This window comes from Aethalodelphis obliquidens, unplaced genomic scaffold (assembly GCF_003676395.1).
Source record: "Aethalodelphis obliquidens isolate GAN/ISIS:26980383/991018 unplaced genomic scaffold, ASM367639v1 scaffold61, whole genome shotgun sequence".
NCBI lineage: Eukaryota > Metazoa > Chordata > Mammalia > Artiodactyla > Delphinidae > Aethalodelphis > Aethalodelphis obliquidens.
Window position 1 is genome coordinate 7,448,369 of NW_020838005.1, and position 18,649 is coordinate 7,467,017.

Below are 18,649 nucleotides of genomic sequence, written 5' to 3' on the forward strand. Positions count from 1 at the left end.
GAGGCCCAGCAAAACCAAAGGCTTGCCTTTGCCTGACCACCTAAAGTTCTCCTATTCAGCAACTTAATTTTCTCTATCTTCGTAAGACAATAAACGTTCCAAACGCGTTTGCTTCTTCCCCCGCATCTGCTCAGACTCACTCTCTCTCCACCCTTTAGCCGCGACACTCGGCATTGGCCCAGCGCCCAGCGACCTCCTTAGGGGAGGAGCTCCGCACCTTCACCAGCTCTCCCAAGGGCGAGACCCCCCCCGCTCCCGCCTCCCAGGACAGAGCCCCGCACCTGTTTGGACAACGAAATCCCGAACCCCACCCACGCAGGGCGAGCCCCGCCTCCTACGCTCACCGGGGGGCGGAGCCCCGAGCTACCCCACCCCCTCGAGGGAGGAGCCTCGCTCTACCCACTCCCCAACTCCAGTGAGAGGTCTGCTTCTCCCGCCCGCCTACGACAGAGTCAAGCGCGCACCCCGGGAGCAACCCGCGCGCACACGGGGCGCCGGGTGTTCCACGGCCCGCGCGGAGGCGGTCTGCGGGCCTCGCAGGCGCTGGGGTCCCGGCGTCTGCGGGCGGGGAGCCGGTAAGTCCCGCCACGAGTCCCGCTGCGGCGTCGCGGAACGTGCGCGGGTGGGGAGGGGGCGGAGCGGCGCGTCCTTGGCTGTAACGGGTCCACCTACCCCGTCGGAAATGCAGGGCTTTCCCCAGCTTTACCCTCGTCACCTTGTTACCGGCGTGAAAACTCAGTTACCGAACCTTTTAGAAGCGTCCCTCATAGAAACCCGCAGCCCGGGTTGAATTTTTCTTTCTTTTTTGGCTGTTTACCACTTTTTAACATTTCCCCCCCCCCCGACCGAGGCTACTGCAGTGACCGTCAGTCCCGTCTCTGCGCCCGCTTCTCCCCCGCATCACCCCGAGAAGGCGCTGGGCAAAGCAGGCATTTTAGACTCTCCCGGGGGCGGCGGTGACGCCCTCTCCTCTGTCAGTGTGGTCCGCTAGCCAGCCCCTTACCCCGTTAACCCTTGGTTAACGAGGGACCTGTGTCCCTTCGGCTTCTTATCTTTTAAGGCTGTGGTAGAGGCAGCTCGCTGCCCAGCTTTCCATCTCCATAAATAAACCCGAGAAAGAAACATGCCCTTGTGTTGAAAGATTTTAAGCATCAGAGGCATTTCAGAGGGGAGCTTTTCCAGAAGCTTCCACGGTTGGAGAGACCAGGGCGCAGAGCTGGTAGAGGTTCAGGTCGGCTGCACTGTGGCCGGTCTTCCTGCAGCCCCGCAGTTTTGTCAGGAGAGCCTCTCGAGTGACTTGAAGGTCTGATTAGGGGCAATTGTACTACATTTTAGTGAGTTTAAAGCACCATCAAATTAAAAATACATATTATGGAATGTGCTGCTAATTAAACTCTGAGAAAGCATGGACTGTAAGAGGCACCGCCATTTCAGAGATTTTAAAATATTACTTAAAATTATTGAAATGCAGTAGCTACCACTGTGCCAGGAAACTGCTTAGTTCTTTGGGTTTTCATCATAACTTGCAGTCTTGTGCAGGTAAGGAAACAGGTGGATAAGTAGGGTAAGGGTGGGGGGAATGCCTTCTGTGTCTTAGAAGCTGGGGTGCCGAGCGCTCAGGCCCAAACATATGAATGCCTCCCGCACAAGCTCGCAGTGAACTTGGATGATTTGGGCAGGAAGAGGTGGGGGTCACAGGTCACCCTACATCACGGTTAAAATGGAGCCCCAGCTGTTTCTCAGTTACCAGGGATAATCTTCTCTAGGTAAGCCGGATGTGGCGTCTCCCTGATCTGACCTGACATGACCCTGTGTCTGCACCTGTCATGATTCTGAGCCCTGCATTGTTGTCACATACGCAGTGCTGCTACTAGCAGGGTGATCCTGGCAGGGCTGGATCTGCGTCTGTGTCTGTGTCCCTTACAGCCTTCTCTACCTCGACCATCTCTCCACTGAAAGAGGGGAGATAAAGCAGCAGCAGTGGGCTGGAATGATTGGTTTGGGGAGGCAGAAGGAGGACAGAGAAAGCCTGGAGATGAGTTAGGACCACAGTCCAGGAAACAAGTAACAAGGGTGGGCTCCCGTCTAGGCTGCCACAGGATCAAAGCGGAGGGCGCTTGTGGTGTGATGCCTGGCACACTGTTGGTGCTGCCTGAAGAAAGGCGAGAGGGGCTGGGATGGGGCAACGGTCCTCAGGAAGCTGGCTCACAGCCTGCTGCACCGGGGCTTTCTCTTTGATCCGACCCCCCCCTTCCCAGCACATTGCCTTTTTGGCCATATATGCTCTTAAAGTTGATGGCGAAAATACCCCAAAAAACGGCTGTGTGGAGCTTGGCACCCATCAGAAGTGCTAGAGAAACCAGCTAAGTCAGTGGCCTCTTTTCCACATTTCTGCCTGCAGGGATGCCGGAGGGGCCGTCTGTGAGGAAGTTTCACCATCTGGTCTCCCCCTTCGTGGGGCAGCAGGTGGTCAAGACAGGGGGCAGCAGTAAGAAGCTGAACCCTGCGGGCTTCCAGTCCCTGTGGCTGCAGGACACCCAGGTGAGTTCGTCATCTTCTGACGGGCTCGTTCCACAGCTCACCCCAGCGGGCCGACTCCATCAGCACACCCTGTACCGCCCCTAAATTTATCTCAAGACTTTTCATGCTGTCACTTCCTGGAGCCTGAGGCGACCATGCTGGGAGTCCACGCAGCTCCCCTTCTGACATTTCTCAGCCTCGGGTGAGCAGCACAGTGGCCTGTGGAACTATAAAAAATACATGTGCACGAGCTGGGTATTCACATTCAGCGTCTGGAGTGGTGGTGATGACTCCGACAGACTGATGTGCACCTTGTTTGGAAACCGTGTTTAATTCTGTGGGGCCAGCAAGGAGGTGAGGAAAGAGCATAGCCTTCTGATCTGGGTTTCAGCCTGACTCATCTTTGCTTTGAGCATGAGTCAGAATTCCCTAAGGCAGCAGTCCCCAACCTTTTTGCCACCAGGAACCAGTTTCCTGGAAGACAGTTTTTCCACGGATGGCGGGGGCGGTGGGGTGGGGGGGATGCTTCAGGCGGTAATGTGAGCGATGGGGAGCTGCAGATGAAGCTTCGCTTGCTCTTCCGCCCGCCGCTCCTCTCCTGCTGTGCGGCCCGGTTCCTAACAGGCCGCGGCCCGGCCCGGTACCGGGGTTAGGGGACCCCTGCCCTAAGGGGCTCGCAGAGCTCTTTGTGGTCTGACTCATGCCTCCCTCTCTGGCCTGCAGTTCACCCTGCCCCAGATCTCTCTCCAATCATTTTGAACTATCTAGAGCTCCTCTCACAGTCCTTCATGGTGATGTGCTGCTCCCCTGTGCGGGCAGGTCTTCCTTTTTCTCCCAGCTCCACCCCCATTCCTGTCCCTTCATGTTACCATGGTAATTCCTGGTCTCCTTCTGGATTCAGCCTTGCCATCACATCCTCTGAGAAGCCTGCCTTGCCTGCTCTGAGTTGGAGAAGAGACTCTGCTGTGCTTCCCGGGCACCCTGTACCTCTTGCTGGATGCTCACTGCTGAATTTGTCCTGCCTGTTGAGTGGAGGAGACAAGTAAACAGGGCGCAATATTGTATTCCTGGCACCTAACTGAGTGCCCGGCACTTAGGAGGCATTTGGTAATTGGCGGTAGAAAAACCAAGGGTTTCTGCTGCTTCTTAGCTGTGTGTTTCTAAGCAAGTTACATAACCTCTTAGCTCTAGTGTCTGCTAGAGTTGTAAAATGGGGATAAACACCTACCAGTTAAAATGGTTGAATTAAGCCGACTTTATGCCTGGCACATAATAGGTGCTCACTAAATACTAGTTCTCTGTCTTCCACCTTGCCCTTCTCTCACACACAGACACACACACACACACACATGCACACACACACGCACACACACCTGGCACATAATAGGTGGTCAGTAAATACTAGTTCTCTGTCTTCCACCTTGCCCTTCTCACACAGACACACACACACACGCACATACACACGCGCACACACACACACACACACACACACACACACACACACACACACCCCTGGCACATAATAGGTGCTCAGTAAATACTAGTTTTCTGTCTTCCACCTTGCCCTTCTCACTCACACACACACACACACACACACACACACACAGGCTATAAAACCATTCTTGGTTACAACTTGAAGAGGTCTGGAAGAGGTCTGCTACACCTTCATGTGTGTTTTCTGCATTTGGAGGTGGGGCTCAGGGAGGGGGAGCGGTTAGCCCAAGCCGACATAGCTAGCAAGGGACAGAGACTGGAGCACAGGCCCCCTGACCTCCAGGTTTGTGCTGTTCCCGTGAGAGCACCTGGACTCTTTGTCCAGACTGTCCTGCAGAGTTTGCAGGACAGGATTAATGTCCCTTTGCCTCTGGGTCCCAGTGGCCGGGATCTTAGCACCTGCCTTCACAGAGCTGGCTTGCAGAAAATATTTACTCAATAGCTGAGTGGACAGAAGAATGTGAGGCAAGGGAGCCTTGAGATGGATCTGGGCACTGGTTTCCCAGTAACTCAAGGCTGGCGTCAGTGTTGGGAGCCCAGAAGCCTAAGGGAGGTGGCCTTGGGGAGCTGCCTGGCATTTGGGTCCCCATCAGTGGGCTCCCTTTCTGTTCCTCTGTCCGTGGGTCCTATTCTCAGGATCTGAGAGTTGAATTTGGAAGTTTAGACCTGTGTCCCTAAATGGGAAGCTGTCAGGTAGCAATGAATGGAGGAAGGGAGCGTGTGATTAAGGCCCAGCTGGGGGCCTCGACATAGAAGAGGTCCTGTGGCCTGGAGAAAAAGCCTTCATGATGGAGATGGGACTTGAGTTGGACCTTGAAGGATGGAGGACTTAAGTGGGTCAAAAGGAGAAGAAAGGGCATTTCAGGTTTGAGAATCAGTTACAGATTCAAACATGGAGGTGGAATGAGCAGGGTGGGCTCGTGAGGCAGAGGAAAATTGGCTCCACTCTGTGCCGGCTGTTTATCTGGCATGGCCCTTCACTGTCCTTCCTTATAAGCTCTCCAGTTTCTGTGTCAGGAATTATGTATAATTGCTCATAACAGACTCAGAAGAGTGGCTTATACAAGACAGGAGGTTTTTTTCCCCCTTCCCATAATGGGAAGTCCAGAGGAGGCGGTCCAGGGTGGTGTAGGAGTGAGGCAAGATCACTGGGGCCCAAGCTCCTGCTCTTTTCTCCCTGGGGTCTAGCCCTCATCCTCATGATGATGATGATAACATGGCAGCTGGGATTCCAGCCATTACATCCACATTCCAGGCAGGAAGAAAAGGCAGGAGAGAGCTGGAAACTGGTTCATCCATTTTAAAGAGATTTCCTGGAAACCACATTTGACCATTCCTGCACAATCTCACTGGCTTCCCCATCTGTAAGGGAGGCTGGGAGACGTAGGTTTTTAGCTGAGTATGTTGACGTTCCTGTAAATCAGTAGATTTGTTGGTAGGGAGAAGGGGAGAGAGGGATATTGGGAGGCAGCCGGCAGTCTCTCCACACTTGGTCCCATATCATCTTCTCTTTTGTTTTAGCCTGTCATTTTGCAGAGCACACACTCCAGAGCTGCCTAAGAAAGCATTAGGGGTGGGAGGGAAATATTGAGTCCTTTCCGCCTGTTAATGTTTCTGTCCCATCCTAGTCTGGGTGGGTGGGACATCTGGAGATCAAATCCCACTGTATACTTAGACTTTATATCAGTCCTCCAATTAAAAAATATGTACAGCTTTGTTGAGGTGTAATTCACATCACATCCAGTTCACCCATTTCAAGTGTACAATTCAGTTTCTTGACACAGAGTTGTGCAACCATCACCATCATCAACTTCAGAACATTTCGTCACCCCCAAAAGAAGCCTTGTGCCCATTAGTCCTTTCCCTTTCACCCCAACTCTCCACCCCCAGCCCTAAGCGACCATTTTACTCTCTTTTCTATCCTACAGATTTGCCTTTGGGGGGGCATTTCACATACTTGGAGTCATGCTATGTGTGACTGGCTTCTCTTGCTGAGCATAATGTTTCGTAGGTTCATCCCTGTTGCAACCTGTGTCAGAACTTCATTCCTTTTAAATCCTGAATTCCCTGAGGGAAGGAGCAGAGACTCACTCATCTGTGTGACCCTCAGCACCTAGCACACTGTCTGGCACGTTGCATAAACCCAGTTAGCAGTTAGAACTGAACTATCCATAGCGTCAGAGGAATTTAAAAGAGGGACGGCGGAAATTGCCACTGTTGGGAAGGGTGCAAGGGTCTCCTGACCTAGGCCTTTTGACCTGGTAAATGTTTTGACCTTGAGGGTCATCTGACAGATATTTTCATCAGCCTTATTCCAGCGTGGGTGAGTTGCACCGAGAAAGTGTTGGCTGGAGCAGATTCTCTTATGCCCGCTTAATTCCTTGCCCGGGTTTTTATGTGAGCTCAGTTAAGCCATTTCTGATGTGTGGCGTCAAACAACTGTGCTCAGATTTGCAGTTAAGCTATTCTGGAATTATTTAGAAAGATAATGCCCTCTTTGGGGGAGAGGCCTTCAAAAGACTGCTCCAGTGGTTAACTTTTATACTAATTGACAAATTGGAGATCTCGTCAGAACTGTGATCTTTAAGTACGTACCTTTGGGGGTCAAAATATCACAGGCAGTTCCATTATGAATGCCAGATGTTTTGGGTTTAATTCTTGGAAAGACTGCCTGAATTTCGGGTCTTGCAGAACAGGCTTATCCTGGAATCGGGCCATGTACACATTACCTGCCAGGACTAGCAATATGGAGATAGAATACTCAGCAGCTGGAACATTCTTTTACACACATTTTCTGTTTTCATTTTCTTCTACTGCAATCGTGTTGATCGTCATTTTTGATTGTGAGGTCTCGTGTGGCCATTCCTTCTATCAAATCCAATTTCAGGGGGACGGTGGGGGCTGCAGAATTTTACAGTGGGTCGTCTTCAGCTGCTGTCAGTTTGCGTGTGGTGTGTATGTGTAGGTATGCTGATTATTTCTAACAAAGAAAAAGTATTATGACTTGAATACAGGAATGACAATTAGTATTTACTTATTAGCTAATTCATGAAAAAATGGGGAGTATTTCCCCTCAGGTATTCTAGGGTGGCCCTGCATCTAGCGTGCATCTATTTCATTGCTGATCTGATTCTTCCACTTGCTTCTAATCACTTTGAAAACCATGTACTAAGTGCCCACACGGCTGGAGCAAAAAGGAAAAGGCAAGTCCCAGATATTCAAGTTGGGAAAGTTTCATGGAAGAGGCAAGAGGGGAGACATTTGCATTAGGATAAATGTCTGTATACACCTCTTCCAGTCTTCCCCGTTCTGGGTAAGACTCAGTCTGTTTTGACTGCAGTAACAGAATACCTCACACCAGGTAGCTTATAAACAACAGAAATTTATTTCTCACAGTCTGGAGCATGGAAAGTCCAAGGTCAGGGTGCCAGCAGATTCAGTGTCTGGTGAGGACCCACTTCCTGGTTTGTAGACAGCCATCTTTTTGCTGTGTCCTCATGTGGAAGAAGGGTTGAGGGAGCCCACTGAAGTCTCTTTTATAAGGGCACTAATCCCATTCAGGAGGGCTCTACCCTCATGACCTAATCACCTCCTGGAGGCCCCACCTCCAGACACCATCACACTGGGGGTTGATTTCAACACATGAATTTTGGGAGGACACAGATAAGTCTATAGCAGAGCCTTAGATCATGTTCATCTTTTTCTAGGTCCATGGAAAGAAATTATTCCTTAGATTTGATCCAGATGAAGAAGTCGTGTCCCCTGGCAATAACCCACTGTCAGAGCGTCTACAAAAAGAGTGGAAGGAAGAGGCCGGGCACCACCAGGAAGTCTCTGAGCAGTCCTCCCGGTCCCCAGGAGGAGACGATGCTGTCCCCAGTGGAGGTGATGGTCTGCGGTGTTTGTGGGGAGACACCCCTGCAGGAGGTGCTGAGAGGTGGCTGCAGGTCAGCTTTGGCTTGTTTGGCAGCGTTTGGGGGAACGAGTTCTCCAGAGCGAAGAAAGCAAACAAGAGGGGTGACTGGAGAGACCCTGTTCCAAGGTAAGGCGTGGTTGAGCAGGCCGTGGGCTGTGACTGTCGGCAGCTGTGCGGGGTCTGTGGGGTTCGCCAGGGCTCCGCTGTGCGGGCCTGGGCCGGGCTCTGCGGGCAAGCTGGGTGGTCTCCAGCAGCCTGCCGCCTAGGAGAGAGAACCCGCTCCTCTGCCCACTGAGATGGCAGGTCGACTGTGGTCTGCACCCAGAGAGGGATGGGGACCACCTGGCAGCTTAGAGAGCGGGGAGTACTTTCCCAACAAGCACAGCCCTTGAGGCTGGGAGGCCTCTGAACAACATTTTATGGCTTGACTAGTGCTCTCTGAATTTAGGGACAGAATTGCCCCAGTTTTCAGTCTGTTCATGTTGAGGAGAATATCGGTGCAGAAAACTCTATCCATGTTCAGGATTCTTTCCTTAGTGTAGATTCCCAGAGGAATCATTGCTGGTCAAAGAGAATGAACGTTCTTATTGGTAGCACTGAGTTTTTTGTGTACTTTTTATCAACTTGTAGGGGCTTTCGGACCTTGTGTGTTAACCTCTGTGATGTGTGGTGCTAGTGTTTCCAGCCTGTCTGTGTCCTTTGATGGTGTTTGTGCCTTTAGGCATTCAGGATTTTTAGTTTGTAGGTAGTGAGTGGTCAGTATTTTCCTTGATAGCTCTTAAGTTTTATCATCTTGCTAAAGAAGGCTCCTTCTACCTCCAAATCAAAATACTTTTCTAGTTTCATAATCATATATTTTTTCATGTCCAGAACTACAGTCTTTGTTTATGGTATTATGTAAGGCCAGTAAGATGCTTGGGACAATAAAAATAACTCAGATCGAGAGTTCCCTGGCAGTCCAATGGTTAGGACTTGGCGCTTCCACTGCCAAGGGCCTGGGTTTGATCCCGGGTCGGGGAGCTAAGATCCCGCAAGCCGCATGGTGAGGCCAAAAAAAGAGAGAGAAAAAAAGAAAACCTCAGACTGGCTTGAATGGTGAGGAGATTCTTTTGACTCACAGACAGTTGACCCTTGAACAACACAGGTTTGAACCGCACGGGGCCACTTACACAGGGATTTTTTCAATAGTACTTTTACATTGCTGCACGACTCACTCTGAGGTTGGTTGAATCCGTGGATACGGAACCGTGGATACAGAGGCCGGCTGCAAGTTACGTGCGCGGATTTTCAACTATTCAGAGGGTCAGTGTCCCAACCCCCAAGTTGTTCAGGGGTCAACCACATTAGAAGCTCAGAGGGAGTGCGGGCTGTGGCGTTGACGCAGGTCCAAGCCTTTGGCTTCACATTCTTGTGGTTCTCCTGACTTTGCACTTTGCCACATGTTGCTTTTGTCCTTAGACCAGCAGCAGGAGACTCCTGCAGTTCCAGGCCTTATATCCACACAAGAAAAGAGGAAGAGAGGAGAGAGGGTCATTTCTAAAGTTCAGATGAGCAAGGAGAGCTTTCCCCGAAACCCCCAGGAAACCTCTCATGGCCCCGAAGCTCGGCTCGTTGGCTGATTCCGGACCCGGTCACCAGCCGGGGCGATTGGAACGCTCTTCCACTAACAAGGCTGGTCCTGCAGGCCTTCAGATTTATTGCCACACAGTGAACTCATGTCATTCACTTATTTTTGAATCTCTTCCTGTCACGTTATAACTCCTTCCATGTTGCATATTTTGCTTTGCCTGCCCCACCCCCTTTTTTTCTTTATTAGGCTTGCCTGAGTTTTATCTACTTTGTGGGTCTTTCAAATAATTAATAGTTTTGTATACTAACCACATGGAAGATTATTTCCTAATTTTTCAAATCTTTGAGTGTTTGTGGTCATCTTTTTTGGGGTTTTTTTGTTTTAATTTTTTTTATTGGATTACGATCAGGGTGGCAGCCTGTAAATTTTCTACTTTTGGCATCAAGATTTGCAGCCAAACACATAATTGATCTTTGCTTACGTTTTGTGTACATAAATGAAGATAGAATGTTCATTAAAAGTAAAACATTCTGACAAAAACCAAACAAACAAAAAAAGAAAAACATTCTGTAAATGTTAAGAACAGGTTATTGTTTTGATAGCTCAGCTTTTCTCTGTTTTTGTTTTTTGCGGTACGCGGTCCTCTCACTGTTGTGGCCTCTCCTGTTGCGGAGCACAGGCTCCGGACGCGCAGGCTCAGCGGCCATGGCTCACGGACCCAGCCGCTCCGCGGCATGTGGGATCTTCCCGGACCGGGGCACGAACCCGTGTCCGCTGCATCGGCAGGCGGACTCTCAACCACTGCGCCACCAGGGAAGCCCTTTGCTTATTTTTTTTTGTTTAATATGCAAAACTTGGGAAGAGGATCATTGAAGTCCCCCAGGCTAGTTGTGGTTTTATAGAGTTTCTCCTTGTCTTTCGTTTTTGTTTCTGTGTTTTGCTGCCCTTGGTCCCAGGCATCAGGGTCCCTGACTCTCAAAGGTTCTTTGCAGCTTCATTATTAAACAATCCTGGACCCTGTCTCTGCCTTTAGCCCTAATTCTGCTTCTCTTTGATGTTAACAGTGCCACTCCATGTTTGGTTGGCTCACCCCCTGGTCTTTTTTCCACTTAGTTGTAGGTCTGTTTTTTCACTTATTTTAGGTATGCTTGCTATAAACAGTAAATAGCAGGCTTTTGTATCTCTTTAAACTCAGATGCAAACTCCTTGTTTTGAAATGGGGTAACTGTGCTATTTGGATTTTCTTTCATTTGTAGTTTTATTGTCCCTTGTTTTCTTTTTTCTGTTGGATTTATCACATTTCTTCCTTTTTTAAAAAATTAATTTTATTTTTGGCTGCATTGGGTCTTTGTTACTGTGTGCGGGCTTTCTCTAGTTGCAGTGAGCGGGGGCTACTACTCTTTGTTGCGATGCGTGGGCTTCTCATTGTGGTGCCTTCTCTTGTTGTGGCTCATGGGCTCTAGAGCACAGGCTCAGTAGTTGTGGCGCATGGGCTTAGTTGCTCCGCGGCATGTGGGATCTTCCCGGAACAGGGCTCGGACCTGTGTCCCCTGCGTTGGCGGGCGGATTCTTAACCACTGCGCCACCAGGGAAGTCTCTTTTCTTCCTTTTTTTTTTAAACCTCTGTTAATTTGGAAGTACTGCTATTCATCTTTATTCTTTTGGTAATAATATTATCTTTAAATGATATCTGTTTTTTTCCCTGAGTTAATAACTATCAAATTTTTAATAGTATTAAATTAATAATCTCTTCCCTTATTATTAACAATGGTATTTTGCTCACTCTCTTTCCCCCCTCCGTCTGAGATGAGACCTTTAAAATATTTCTACTTCTGTACTTTCCTGCCATTTCTACCCCATCTCTTGTGTCTGCTGAGATAGTTTAGAATTTTAGTTCCGTATTGTTAATTAACTACACTGTTAGTTATGTATAATTAAATTAATTAATATTAAAAACACACTAATATAAGTGTCTTTTTGTTCAGAGAATCCTTTCCTCACACTTGGATTACAGGTGCACTGTTATGATTGCAGGCCACTCGGATCTCACAGTAGACGTGACAGAGTCCAGTGCAAATCTTTCCATCCATCCTTTCCATCTCCCCTCCTCTTGAGATCCTTGCTGATTTAATTTCTGTTGGGATGTACTTTTCCTTGAGTAATTACCGCAGGTACTATGCGTAGGTGTTTTTCTGAGTCCTGTTCCTCTCAAGCTGTCCCTTTACTTTCACATAAGATACCACCCAGGTCAGATACGTGAGTCTTGGAGTCCAGCTGCAGCCTGAGTCTCTCCCCTCACAGAGTAGCCCGTTATTGCTTATCAGGGTTCGTGAGGTTTCTCCTGTGTCCCTGGTGGGGGCGGTGTGTGTATGTGTCTTTCTTGGTAGATCTTGCCCGGGACTGGGAGAGGTGCCTACCTGGCATCAGTTTCTCTGTCCTCGTTCCTTAACAAGCCCTGCTTTGTGCCATAGCCACACCTCCTGGACTTGAGACTTTTCTGTACGTCCCAAGTTGTCTTCTGCCAACACGTATTGTTATTATCAGAAAAAAGGAGAGAGTAGACATTTTCTTTTAATTACTCCATTTGGCCGTGAGAGTTTAACAATTCTGGCAGAGCCATCCCTTTTCTCCTCTGGGACCTTAGCTTCCCCAGATTATCCTGAGCGGAGTGGGAGCTGTGTGTGCACGTGTGACCTGATGCTGCTGTCACAGCCCTGTGCACTGTGACCTCTCCTCTCTTCCCAGGCTGGTCCTGCACTTCGGCGGGGGTGGCTTCTTGGCCTTCTATAACTGTCGGATGGTGTGGAGCTCCTCTTGCCCGGTGGTCAGACCCACCTCTGACATCTTGTCGGAAAAGTTCCATCGAGGACAGGCCCTGGAAGCTCTGGGCCGGGAGCAGCCCGTCTGCTATACGCTGTTGGACCAGAGATACTTCTCAGGCTTAGGTATGGCTGATGGCAGAGGGTGGTCCTGCTGACCGACCTAATGAAAAAGTCCCTCGTCCAGGAGGCAGGAAACTGGCACCCGCCACTGGTGTCAGTGATGCTGGACGATCACCTGGGCTCCTTAGCTCCACTTCCCTCGTTTTTAAAATGAGGGAGTAGATCAGGCCATTTCTAACTTCTCTCCTACCCTAATTATATTATCAGTCGTAGTCTGCCTGATAGCCACATTGGAGCATGACCTTCTAGAGGGCAGGGATCACATCCCCTCCATCCTTTTTTTTTTTTTAATTTATTTTTTGTTTGTTTGTTTGTTTGTTTTTTGCGGTACACGGGCCTCTCACTGCTGTGGCCTCTCCCATTGTGGAGCACAGGCTCCGGACGTGCAGGCTCAGCGGCCATGGCTCACAGGTCTAGCTGCTCCACGGCATGTGGGATCTTCCCGGACCGGGGCACGAACCCACGTCCCCTGCATCAGCAGGTGGACTCTCAACCACTGCGCCACCAGGGAAGCCCTAATTTATTTTTTAATTGAAGTATAGTAGAACAAACGCAGACCCTGCACCCAGAGGAGCACAGGCTTCCAGGAGCAGCCTTTGGGGTAAATTAGCAAGAGAAATGCTGTGTAACCGGCTGTTGTTACAAACGATAATCAGAACACCCGACATTTTTCAGGTGACTCCACTGTGCTAGGTACGTGGGTTCATCCTTACTGCTCTTCCTCAAGATGGCCACTTACTAGTTTTCCCTTCATTCAGATTAAGAAACTAAAGCAAAAGACACATTGCTCTAAGGGCACAGCTGAGATATGAAGCAGGTAGTCTGCTGGCGAATTTTAGAGAGAAATTTTGTGTGACTGTGAAGCTCTTGGAAAGAGCAGCCTTTTCACCTGTCCATCTGCTCCACACGTGCCAAACGCCTGGCCTCCACCGAGCTCACCTTCTCTCCTGAAGGAGAGGGTTGTTTAGTGACCCAGCAAGCATGGACTCAGCCCCCTGGAGCTAAAGATAGACTGTGATAAATGCCTAGTAGAGGTTAAAGAAAGTGCACTGTTGGGACATTTTGAAGAAACTTACTGATTCAGGAAGGAGAGGTCGAGGTTGACTTCACAGCAAATGAGGCAGGAGTAGGAAAATAATACAATAGTACCTCCTAAACACTTTCTATATTTCAGGCGTCATGCTTGACATTTTAAATAATAATAACAGCTAGTATTTATTGATTCCTCTCTACGTACCAGCACAGTGCTCAGCATTTGTATGTGTGTGTGAGAATTCTCATTTACTGCCCACGAAAACCGGGGAACCTACCCCCACTTTACAGACCAGGAAACGGAAGCCTCAAGAAGGCAGGGAATTCACCAGGGTCAGGTAGCCGGGATCTGGTTGGGCCGGGATTCACAGCCAGGCACTCAGGTCCGGAGCCCATTTTGTTAATCTCTTTGCTGTAACATGGGCCACGCGTGAGTTTTATGTCATTTTGTCTTCACAACAACCTAAAGGGTAAGTGTTAGCAACTACTTCGCAGACGGGCCGGATGATTCAGTGTGAGGCTTGCCCGAGAGCTTCTCGGCCACGCTGGATCTTCCTGAGACGCTCTCCGCTGCCATCGTATCAGCTGCGCTCTGTTTTGTTAATTATGTGGCCAGCTTTCCTTATGGATGTGTCCTTTTTCCTTCCCTTGTCCCCTCCCTGCCTCCTTCCAGGGAACATCATTAAGAACGAGGTCCTGTTCAGAGCTGGGATCCACCCGCTTTCTCCCGGCTCACTCCTGGGTCTTCCGCGCCTCGAGGCCCTGGTGGACCACGTGGTGGCCTTCAGTGCAGGCTGGCTGCGGGGCAAGTTCCAGGGCAGACAGCAGCACACGCAGATCTACCAGAAGGAGTGGTGCCCTGCTGGGCACCAGGTTGTGAAGGAGGCACTGGGACCTCCAGGGGGCTTCCAGAGGCTCACGTGGTGGTGCCCCCAGTGCCAGCCCAGGTTGTCGCTGGACGAGCCAGAGCAGGTGGCGCCCTCCTCGGGTGCTCGGGCCCCTTCTACTCAGAGCCTTGCCCTTGAGGGACTGTGATGCCTGAGTGTCGCCACAGGGGTGGTGGGCAGGGTTTGGGACTGGGGACAGGAATTGGGGGAGTGGGGTCGGGATGCCAGTGCTGTTGGTGTTCATCTCACCGGAGTTCAGGCTGAGGCAGTTTCCACAGGGTCCGATGTTGTTCTTTTCTAGTTCTGGTTAATTCTTCCTATCTAATCCCACCACTGTTGACAGATGAGGCAAATCGCGATGGCAGTTAAGGGGAAACCTCCCGGAGTGACCGTGGGGCAGCGAAAACGAGAGCCAGTGGAAGAGAGCTGAGCCAGCATCGCTTTGCAGGGGTTTGGTTTGGTTTGGTTTGGTTTTGGTTTTGAAACATTGGCTGGTGTTAAGTCCCTCCATTTGAGAACCAGGAAAAGGGAATTATCCTTCTTGGTTCCCCAAGAGGGATCCAGGGATGAGGGAGGGAGTCACAGGAGAGTGTTGCTCGGATTCAGCCTCCTGCCTGGACCCTTCCCATGGGACAGAGATGCCAGGAGAAGGAGGGGAAACGGGGGGACCAGGGAGCTGGCCACCTTCCCGGTGTGTCCATGGGCTTTAGAAAAAAGCGACTTGTTTCCTCCCCAAGGTGATGTGTTTGTGACAGTTGACATGCTCAACAGTGCAGGAATCCAGGTCGTTAGCAAAACCTAGAAGAAACCAGGACATGAAAATAAAGCTTTTCGTTATTTTGTGTTGTCACCTTTATTTGGCAGTAAAGGTTCTTTCACTGTACATAACTGAGCTCTTTGTGAAGATGCCGTTTAGGACTTGTTGGGTTGGTCGGATGGATCCATTTAAAAGGAGCAGGGCAGGGAGAAAGGTGAACATGCACCCTTATACTTGTCTGTCTTAAGTCACTGGGAGTTGTCCACAGCGGGGAAAGCCACCTTATGGCAGGCATTAGCTCAGGGCCAAGATGGTACCCAGACAGGCCATTTCCCGTAAGTCAACATCTGTCAGGGTCTGGAGTACAAGAGAGGGGTGGGCTGGACAGGCATCACAGCCTGCGTGCGGGTGGGCACCCACTGCGATTGGTAGAAAAGGGGAAATGCTGTTGCAGTTGCTGAGAAAAGCAGTGACACGACTAGAAACAGCCGTGGGTGTGGAAAGAAGAAGAGATGGGAGGGTCACCATGGTGATGGGCTCGTACATGTCAGCTGGCTGGATGTGAAAACGAGGGAGGGAGGTGGCTGAGAGCTGGAGGAAGCTGCCCCCACCTCGCCATTGAGACAGAGAGTCACGGGAGCTGAGCAGGTTCCGTGAGGAGACAGACCCTGTGTGCTGAGCCTGAGGCACCTGCACCTAAGTGGGGGGACAACACACCCAGGAAATGGGCCTGGCTCCCCACAAGTGCAGGCTTGCAGGTATAGATTTGGGAGCTTTCCTCACAGCTGAGGGTCGGTTCGAGAAGGTTAACAAGGCGATCATGCGGCATGAGAAGGATGGAGGTCACAGGGGAACCTTTAGAAGGTCTTTTGTTCAAGGGGCAAGAGAAGACAAGCCAATGGAAGATCAGATAAAACAGGAGGAAGGAACTTCGGGGGGCAGCCAGTGGTGCACACGTCGGAGAAGAGGCCTTCGAGTTTGACGGTTGGTTGAATTTGAGATCATGACCTCAATTTGGTCGAATTTGAGGTCATGACCTTCAAGAGCCATTTGTGTGGAGTGGTAGCCGGTCTGCAGGGGCTGAGGACTGGGTGGGAGCCCAGGGATCAGTGAGTGTGCTCTGCTCTTCAAGAAGGTTGCCCTTGAGGGACTTCACCGGTGGTCCAGTGGTTAAAACTACAAGCTCCCAATGCAGGGGGCCAGGCTCAATCCCTGGTCAGGGAACTAGATCCCACATGCATGCTGCAGCTAAGAGCCCACATGCCGCAACTTAAAAAAAAAGGATCCAGAGTGCCACAACTAAGACCTGGCGCAGCCAAATAAATAAATGTTTTTTTTAAAAAAGGTTGTCCTTGAAAGAGATGAGAAAGGGGGTCAGGGAGGGAGAGTGATGAAAGGATGAATGTGATGTGAGGATTCGTGTGTGATCAGGTGAGGGGAAATCCAGGAGGGAGAGAGACACCAGCGCCAGCACTTAGAGATGCCTGGGCTCCGGTGGGGAAAGAAAAGTAGACCCAGAGAAAACCAGCTGGCACAGAGTAGGAGTGGGGAGGTTTGTAACAGCTGCGAGGGGAAGTTAGAGCCGCTTAGGGCTCAAGGGAAGTTATAGAGCCACACTAGAGACCAGAGTAGTCGCTCCGTTTTCCAACTTTGTACAGCAGTCTCCAGTAGCTTAGGGTCAAAAACAAAGAGGGATGCTGGATGAACCGACAGTTGAAGGTCGTCAGGGTATGAACGGTAGAAGTCCAAGAGGGCAAAGGAGAATCCTTATTTTTTTAAGTTGTTTAAAATTATTTTAAAAAATACATCAAAAGATTCAAGCCATACAAAAGATTATAGAGCAAGACATGGAAGAATAATCCTCAGTCTACCCTGTCCTCTTAGGAGCTGACATCATTTCTCTGACTTCAGTCTGTATTGGGGGAAAATAGTAGCACCTAGCAGTTGAGTTGTAAACGCTGATGGCCGCACCATGAGTTCTGCATCGGAACTGCATAGACTGGGTTCCGCGTGGAAGCAGCGGGGAAGCGGAAACGTGGACTGCCAACAGAAAGCACAGCTACTGCAGCCCTCTGCGAGGTTATCATTCATCCTGGCAGGAGGCTCTCGGCGGAAAGTCTCAAGTTACTTCTGCAAAGGGGAAAGGCAGGGATAGCAGAGGTGGACTGAATGAGGGTTAAGAGAAGAGGATGGTGGTACAGAATCTACAGGGCTGGCGAGGTGAACAGTGGGAATGACTCCTGTGGCCTGCGTGCCTGTTGGACGTAAGGAAAGGCTGCAGTTGAGGGATGGGGTACAGAGTCAGCGAGTCCTGGTTTCACTTAGAAGAGAGAGAGGTGATGCATTTGGACTCAGCAGATTCCAGGGTAAAGAGTTACTTATGAGCTGGAGTTTCATGATTACTGACGTTGTAAAAAACTTGCAATTTTGTGTGAGGTTTCAGTGGCCTCAGCCATCTAATAAATATTTTTAAAATGCCTCCTAAATGCTAGTTCTGGGAATACAATGATAAACAAGAAAACTTCTGTACTAGTAGGAGGAGGCGGGCTTGTTACAACAGTGTTAGAAGCACTTTAGTAGGTTATTGTAAAGTGCTTTTTTGTGGGGTGGGGGGCGGGGGATTGGATAGGTGACTGCCCGTCTCTGTTCTAAAAGTTCCAGTACAGTCCCTATTTCAAGCCCTGATATTTAATAAGAAGTAATGGAGACTTCTTAAGTGGCAAGTACTGTGCCAGGTGCCCTGTTTAGACACTGTCCCTGACCTTGAGGGGTTCAAGGTGAGGTGAAGAGTCAGACAAGGGATAATTAACATACAGAAAGTTCAGGATGAGAGTGACCGCTGAACATCATTGAAGTACTGAGGTTTGTGGAAATAAAGACCACCAAAATAAGAAGAAGCAAGTGAGGCCCTTTATTCAGAACTGCTATAGCAAGGGCATCAGCCCCCACCACTTGCATGTGGCAGAAACTCAGAGGCAGGCAGGGGAAAACTTTATCAAAAAAAAAAAAAAATGAACTCATCATTGTGCTCTGATGGGAGGAAGTTGGCAAGGGGATGCTGGAAGCAGACTAACTCGAAGTGGGCTGTCTTATATGATTGGTTTGGGGAGCATGTTTGGCTTTCTGTGGTTGGTCCTGAGTTGGAAGTGGAGGCAAAGAATACAGAAGCAATTGATCAAGTCCTGACTATTCCAGGCCAGTTGGTGCAGAGGCTGTGGGACAGAACTGTGATACTGTTTATGGTCTGGTCACTGTCTGTTTGTCCATTCCCACAGTCTCTGGCTGGGCACCTGGACCCCACTCCGGAGCTGAAGGAGGCTCCAGCTGTGCCTAGTAAACAGCAGCACCGTGCCAGATGCTTCTGTCTCTCCCTCTTTGGGAGGGAGGTGGAACCTCACCTACTTTGTCTCTGTTATTTCCAGTGTCTGCCACATTGTTGTCGGTGCTCAGTGGGTGTTTGTTAAATCTGAAGAACAGATAAAGGAGAGGCCAGGGAGCTTCAGAAGAGGGTTCCTGAAGCAGGGGAGTCCA

General features: G+C 49.9%; 1 protein-coding gene across 1 annotated transcript; it reads left to right on the forward strand.

Moving 5' to 3' along the window:
• The first annotated feature begins 444 nt into the window (after positions 1 to 444).
• On the forward strand, positions 445 to 15,211 carry NEIL2 (nei like DNA glycosylase 2). The gene is made up of 5 exons (XM_027087928.1): positions 445 to 575; positions 2,402 to 2,541; positions 7,722 to 8,056; positions 12,246 to 12,445; positions 14,148 to 15,211. The coding sequence occupies exons 2-5, from the start codon at positions 2,404 to 2,406 to the stop codon at positions 14,507 to 14,509; spliced, it is 1,035 nt and encodes a 344-aa protein (XP_026943729.1). The 5' UTR covers positions 445 to 575; positions 2,402 to 2,403; the 3' UTR covers positions 14,510 to 15,211.
• Positions 15,212 to 18,649: the final 3,438 nt, after the last annotated feature.

Bases quoted from the DNA above. Each gene is read 5' to 3' on its own strand.
- NEIL2 (XM_027087928.1), top strand. From the start codon at position 2,404: ATGCCGGAGGGGCCGTCTGTGAGGAAGTTTCACCATCTGGTCTCCCCC. The intron at 2,542-7,721 runs GTGAGTTCGTCA...ATCTTTTTCTAG, and splicing joins TGTGGCTGCAGGACACCCAG to GTCCATGGAAAGAAATTATT. The intron at 8,057-12,245 runs GTAAGGCGTGGT...CTCTCTTCCCAG, and splicing joins TGGAGAGACCCTGTTCCAAG to GCTGGTCCTGCACTTCGGCG.